Here is a 7,645-nt window from a genome sequence, read left to right on the forward strand (position 1 = left end):
TAAAAATATCACTAATGCTTATGTGAAAATCAACAGAAATACACAACAGTATCTGTTTTGGCTAGTACATAATTACTGTTTTGTCAATTAAGAGTAATCATAGTGAGCATACGCTAATATTTGTAATTGCATGGTTGGGTTTTTTTGTAAGGAAGAATGGTTCCCCATTGAATTTATTATAATGATGGAGGATAACTGTAAACATGATTATGGTGGTGTGACCCATCTTTTTAATCTTTTGCTGCAGATGCAAGCTGCTTTTTCAGTTTGATTTTGTTTAGGTTAATTCTGCTCTGAAATAAGAAATACAGGCCCTATTATCTTTTCCAGCATTGCCACAGTGTGTAACTAGAGGGTTATGGGAGTTGCAGAACAATGCAAATTTAGTTGGAGAGGACCTCTGTGGTCAGCTGCTCCTGGCTTAGGTCAGCCATGGCTTTGCACTGCCAAGTGTGGATACTTCTCTCTCTGGTGGAGGGAAGCCCTCTCACCTTGAGTCCCTCCTGTTCCCGAGGGTACCCCCATTCTCCATAAGTCACTCAGAACCCTGCTGGCCTTCAGTGCTATTTTCTTAATGCCTGTCCTGACAGTTTCCAGCATTATGGTCTTCCTGCGCAACTGTAACTCAGGTATAACTTTCCCCTATCAGAGTGCCCCTATTAAGTTATACTACAGTTATAGTGCATGAATTTTACTCTTTGGCTGAATTATGGAGTTCTGTGCTACCCTGTGCATTTTCTTGTGGTCCCAAAACTTCCATTCTGAGTTCAGGTATTCAGAAATATGAGGAGCAGCAGAATGGCTCCCTGTGAATGGGGCACTTAGGTTTTTACATGCCATAGCTTTCTTTTCTGTACCTGCAGCTGAGAGCATTTTATCTGAAGTTTGAGTTTGGTCCAAAATGTCAGAGGAATGTATCAAACATAAGTTTTTGGTTAACACTGAAAATGTGGTGGTGGAAAGCTGCCTGCATCATCTGTAACACCAGAAATACAGCTCTGCCGGGCCTTGATTTCTGAAATTAAATGAATATTATTGAAGATTATCTCTAAAAGTCTAGCTTATCTTTTTTTTTTTTGCTTTCCAAATTTATAGTGCCAGTTCTACCCAAAGTGTTGGCCAAACCCGAGAATCTGTCTGCGTCTTTCATTGTTCAGGAAGGTAACATCACTGGTCACTTTTCCTGGAAGATATCTAAGGCAGACCTTCACCAGCCCATGACAGGCTTTCAAGTCACTTGGGCAGAAGTGACCACAGAGAGCCGGCAGAACAGTTTACCCAACAGCATCATTTCCCAGTCACAGATACTGCCAGCAGTAAGTTCTTTGTTACTTTATTTTGCCAGTGGCTCCCTAAGTTTGTGTCTGTGTGTCATTTGTAATGTTTAGTGGTGATACAGATGTCAAACACTGGTTCTGCAGGTAAGTTGGAGCAGGAAGTACTTAATTTCTCCTCCTTGATGGAGATACAAAGCATAGCTACTATTCTTGATGATACATCAAACATTTGAAACTGTAGAGCCTAGAGATGCCTTTAATTATCTATCACTGTATGTATCTGTCTATTTTTAGCACCTGGATAACTTGCAGAAGGTTCTGATTTGAGTTGAAACAGTATTTTCTGTCTCTCAGAAACCAGCAAAATTTAGGGTATTTATACCAAGGACCATTCACTCTTACTGAAGTGGCCCCAGGCCAGCCACTACTTAAATTACCAATTAGTAGAATCCACGTGCAAATCCAAAATAAAAACTAGTTTATGCAATGAACATGTTTGTTAAAAAGAATGGTTAGGAAAATACATTTTGATTCATTTTTAGTGATGAGCACATCACTAAAGTGATCAGCACACTTTCAATAAAAGTCTGTAACAACTTGGACCTTGTACACATGAAACCATAGTGTTATGGTTAAAAATGTGTTTGTTCAAAGGGAATGGCAGGCAAAAAATTCTAAACACGTTCACTCAACAAAGTGATGCATACATTAAATCTTTTAACGGAATTCTATGAAAATAATTTGTGGCTGCTGACAGTGATAGAACTGTTTAAACCACTGATATGTGTGAGCAGAGCAACTATGTTTTATTCTTCAGTGGTCTGAGAATTGAAGTGATGTATTTATTTTTAGGATCATTACATACTCACCGTGCCCAACCTGAGGCCCTCCATGCTGTACCGCTTGGAAGTTCAGGTGCTGACAACTGGTGGGGAAGGGCCAGCCACGATTAAATCCTTCCGAACGCCCGACCTTCCTCCATTTGCACCCCACAGTAAGCACTGCACTCTTCTGACATGTGCTCCTGACATGTTACAGAATTTCAATCTTCCACATGTAAAGAGTGGAAGCCTTTCTCAAGCCTTAAAGTTTTTCCTGATTCCGATAGCATTCCATAAACTTAAGATGTGTGAAAATCCCCTGATAACTGTCCATCAGCAAATACAGTCTTTCTCTCACTCAGTTTCTGTGGTCTAACATTTGCCATTTGTTGCAGCCACAGCTCTTTGGCTTATGCCTGTAGCACTTGGGGTTCAGAGTTGGTCTGTTCTCCAGGGGCAGCCTGGAGTATTTCATAGCTTTCAAGATTAGGTTTTTCTGGGTTCACTCAGTCCAGCATAGCTAGAGCTTAAACATATTTCTAAAGCAAGGCAAACCTCTTAATGGCCATTTCCAGCACTTCATGTGTTTCTGAGTAATACAGCTCAGTGTTGCAAAGCCAATTAAAAAATACAATTAGTTCAAAATCTGTCTGCTTGAGTATTTTTGTCCTTTTAAAAGCCTGCTAAAGTTGTCTGAACTGAACATACACATAGTTGCCAGCAGAGACTCAGCACTTACAAGCTAAAGGATTGAAAGCTGAAGATCTCACAAATCTTTTTCAGTATGGATTCAGTTGGCATTACGTATCCAGGGTTTGATACGTGCATAATTATCCTGTTCTTTTGTTTAGGGCCTCATCTGAAGCAGCATCATCCACATCACTACAAGCCATCCCCAGAGAAATATTAAACTGTTTCAGGTGGTTATACAAATAACTGAGGGAAAAAAACTGATCTCCCAAATGAGGGCTGGGTAACAGCACATCTGTTGGAGCAGTGAACCCAGTTTTCCAATGGAAGTTACCATCCTGTACGATCTGTATCTACTTCTCTGTAGTTTAGACATGAAGAATTATGTTTGCACCATGACCAGGATGACTCACACAGCAAGTATCATTTCAGTACCAGCACTATTCAACAAAATGAAGACCACACCCAACTTAACACCTGTGAGAAAATATTCATGATATTGTTCATTATACTGTTTTCATATTCTGTGTTTAAAGTAGGTTAAAAGGGTGCAGTGTATACAGCTTTTTCTCTTATTTAATTCAATGTTACTGTTTGCAAGGTCCTGTGATGTATACATACTTTTGAAAGATTTTCTCATTAATGGATTTAAATTATCTATTTTACTTAAAGCCCTGCCTGTCACCAATTTAAGGTCTAGTGTGTTTTGCTATAAAAGAATTTCTCAATTTGTCTGAAATAAGCACATAATAAGTAGCAGAAACCCTGAAATACTCAGTTTTTAATAATTGTATTGTCACCATGGAGGAGGATGATGATACATATGTATTACCCATCTGGTCTAAAGTGGTAATGTTCTCTCATGTAGATCTTCTATTAATATAGTTAATAGTTAAAATGATATACAGGGTAGAAATACCATTGTAGAGAAACAAATGACAATTAATAGAATTGTTTAAAATTTATGGCAATGAATGCAATTAATTGATAGGTTCTAGAAGAATAACTTTTAAAATCTTACAATACTTTTGTTACATAATATTTCAAGGTATAATATTATCTTGAATAGAAACATCAATTTCCTAGTGAAAAATCTGAATAGTTAACATTAAAGTTTTACAAACTGAATTTTTGAGGCACATTTATTATTATAGTAGCTGTATAGCTACTTTTTGGCTTTGAATTTTGATGCACATATTTCTTTTCCCTGTGGATCTTTTGAACAGAAGGATGGATGTATTGGCTCTATTTTGCTGTTCTGCTTACAGAAAGAATTATGTGACAATATTCTGGCATCTGGAAAACATTGGCTTATAGTTTATTTGAATTCATTTTTCAAATTTAGACAGAAGGGTGCCCTTTTTAACCATAAGGGAATTCATATTGCCTTATTGTGCAATATAAACTGTCTAGAATAATTTGTCATACAGAGACACGTCTCAATAGTAAACAGAAATTTCTTGGATTTATTATTGAGAGGGTGGAAAGTATCTGCCAATAAATATCCATACAAATACCCATAATCACCTCTTAATGTTCAAGATGTTCAAAGTGCTCCTGGATTCTTTGGCACCATTTCCATTGCTCCTTGAATCATCACATCAGAGTAATGTACCTCGAAACTTGACTCCAACTGGACAAAGTGGCCACTTCTTCTACCAGCAGATGATACAGACTCATCTGTGCTTCATATTTTTCTGAGATAATCAATAAGAGGAGCTTGGACATTAGTGGTACATGTATTTCCCTTGTCTTGATGACAAACTATTTTGTGAAAAAGCAAATATGAAGAAATACCTATCTGAAACTGAGGATCAGACTGTGTTTATCATAGTAGAATGTTCACAAAATATTCAGTTTGTCTATACTGAAGTTTGCAGCATTTATACCACAGGGAGGAAGGAAACTGCATCAATTTCTGATCACTTGCTCATTACACTTTTTTTACAATTCTACCTTCAGTTTTAAAGGGCTCTTTTGCATTCTTTTTCTATTTTGGTTGCTGTCTTTTTAGATATTCACTTAGTGACCAAAAATTTTCCCAGACTTTTTCTATTGTTACGTGGTTTGCAAAGGCCTTTAACAATAGCTTAAAATATATTAAAGGCTATGGTGCTTTGAATCCCTTCCTCTATTTTCCAAAATACATTAGTAAATTAGCAGAGGAACTCTTACTCCAAAAATCTGTAGTATAAAGGTTTATTTTCAGTTTTTTCAGAATGCCAAAGTCTGAGATATTTTTGTTAAGATAAGTATGTTTTTACAAAGAAAACAAAATTTGCATTGGACTGGTGTGCAGCACTGCTTTCACATTTGGATTGCACAGGGCATAGATGAGTCTAGAAGTGATCTTTGTGACATTTGCTAGATCAGCAGGATCAGAGAAAGTAATTACCTCAGTCTTCTCTGAAGAATTCTGTCCAAACCTTTCAATCACAGTCTGTTCTAGTTGTGCTGGATCAAATTGAAAGTGACTTGATTAATGTTAATGAAATTACATTTCATTCTTAGTGGCACTGTAAAGCATAGATGTTGCTCTTTGGTGCAATGATGCCAATTCATTGGAGACAAGCAGGAAGTTAGGAGCCCTGAGTCCTCATGAAATCATCCTTCCCAGAAGAATCAAAATGGTTACTGTTTGCTGATGCCATTCTCTCTGAGGCATTCTTCTGTTCAAAGTAATAGCATACTTTTGAAGAGCACTGAGAGGTTTTCCCTTCCAAACTAGATTGATCAAAACCAAAAGTTGAAAGTAGAAATGTAGTGATCAAGTGTATTATATTGAGTCCGCTAAGATGTAAATTATTTTTTTCCTTCTACAAATGATCTTATCAACTCACCTTTCAAGTCACCCTCCAAATCAAAAATGAAAAATACAAAGTCAACGAAGCTCATGCATGGATGTTAAATTCCCAGCTGTGAGTGATTTTCTGATTATTTTTTTAAATTAGCAGTACAGATTTGAAGTTTTTAGTGCCTAATTCTAAAGCTTTGTTTGCTGAATCACACAGGGTATTGTCCTAATTTGCTAGACTAAGCCACATTAAACATTTAATTCAGCAATATAGTTGCAATTTGCTACTTAATTCCCTAGTTAAAGATTTATTTTCTCTAATGGTGTTGTGTAATTCAGAGTTAATATTGGGAGGATATTAGAGATATTGGGATGTTTTAAGATACTCTGCACCTTTACACTAATGTATTATTTACTGTGTACGATTCTGATGGATTTGTCAGTTGAATTCAGGATGCATTTTGTTTATCTTTATTTCTTAAAGGAGAATTATAAGATTATGCTATTTTTGCTAACTGCTTTGTGAAGTGATTTTTTTGTTCGTTGGTGATTTTTGTATAAGAAGAAACTGGTTTGTTCTTTTTATATCTTTTTTTTTTGACCATTTTTGAGTTGTTTATAGAGCAGGAGAAAATAAGACAGAACTTGTGCTGTATCATCCATGTGTACTAACTTGAATATTCATTAAGAATATAGCACACAGACAATAAATAAGAAGTCTGATTTTTTAAACGCTGGACATGCTCAACTTAGTGGCTTCAGAAGGAGCTGAGGACCTGGTATGGCAATGCTGACATTGACACTGATACTTGGTGTATCAGTCACACAAAGTCATTGCTAATGTGAGTGGGAGTTTGGCAATTCTGCTAATGGGTATTAGCAGAACTTTATAGAAACCATAATACTGAGTCAATTTATTTCACAATACTTTCATCTTCATGCTTCCAGCTGGAGACAGGGAGAGTTTCCAATAAGCAGGTCCTGATTCAGGAAGGTTGGCACAAAGGAAGGTAGTGGGATAGAAGTAAACCTGTGCAGTTAAGAACGAGCTTTAGTGATGCTTCAAATCAAGCATGGATATCAGAGTTTGTTTGAATAATGTATTAAATCAGGGCCTTGTGAAACAAAGTGGGGGAACCAGACAGTTCTAAATTCTGTGTAAAACACCATAAAAATGTTTATTTTTGTGTATATGTAAATGTCATAGTGATATTGACTTATTTATTAATTCATTTTCTTATACTATGTGCCAAGTATGTTCCTACCCTTTTGATCAGTACCTGTGAACATCAATTACTAAAAATAATGTTATGCAAAACTTGTGCATTTTAACCAGGAATATGCTACTAATAATCTGTTGCATGTAGTTTTCAATGATTACAAAAACCCTTTATTTAAAAAAATGTAAATGGATACCTGCAGATGTTGATGATTATATGTGGGTTTGCATGCCAAAACTCATTGTTCAGTTGTGGGCATGAAATGTAACGACTGTATTACCTCTACTGATATATTAGTAAGGTACAATTTGCAAAGTAATTAACAGAGCTCTATATGTAAATTTTTTTCCTTTTTACTTAATTATATTGTAGTAAAGGTAACAAATGCTTCTCTGTTACCCAATTGGCTGTAGAAATTATGTTCCTATAACAGTCATTTAAAGTCAATATTTATTTATGTATGTAATGCAAAAAGATTGGTCTTATGTGTTTGTCCTGTTATTTAGAGAAAAAATATACACTTGTAAAAACATTTTGTAAAAAAATATAAATGTAAATAGAGTCTGATTTCTTTTACTCACTATTTTCATGTTTAGAATTTGTACATACTGTTTATGTAATAAACTATCCTACATCAAAATATTGTTACATTATTTCCTCCATACAGAATTTAGAATTTTGCTTTTTTGAGTTGAAGAGATAGGGCCATGTAAGAAAAATCATTGTCATACCAAGTACCTCTGCTTCATCTAAATTTCATTGTGCCTGAAGTCATACCATTTTATCCTCTCTTTACTGCAGCATTTTGTTTTCTTTAGATAGTCTCAGAATAATGTGAAAATA

At 35.7% G+C, this 7,645-nt stretch overlaps 1 protein-coding gene across 2 annotated transcripts in view; it reads left to right on the forward strand.

The window, feature by feature from the left end:
• The window catches only part of ANOS1 (anosmin 1), a 128,173-nt gene extending 120,731 nt beyond the window's left edge, over positions 1 to 7,442 (forward strand). For both annotated transcript variants that reach the window (XM_064407744.1, XM_064407745.1), the window contains 3 exons: positions 1,096 to 1,316; positions 2,130 to 2,271; positions 2,950 to 7,442. In XM_064407744.1, the coding sequence (XP_064263814.1) occupies positions 1,096 to 1,316; positions 2,130 to 2,271; positions 2,950 to 3,008 (422 nt within the window). In that variant the 3' untranslated portion in view covers positions 3,009 to 7,442. The remainder of the gene's footprint in view (positions 1 to 1,095; positions 1,317 to 2,129; positions 2,272 to 2,949) is intronic.
• The last annotated feature ends 203 nt before the right edge of the window (positions 7,443 to 7,645 follow it).

This window comes from Passer domesticus, chromosome 2 (assembly GCF_036417665.1).
Source record: "Passer domesticus isolate bPasDom1 chromosome 2, bPasDom1.hap1, whole genome shotgun sequence".
Lineage (NCBI taxonomy): Eukaryota > Metazoa > Chordata > Aves > Passeriformes > Passeridae > Passer > Passer domesticus.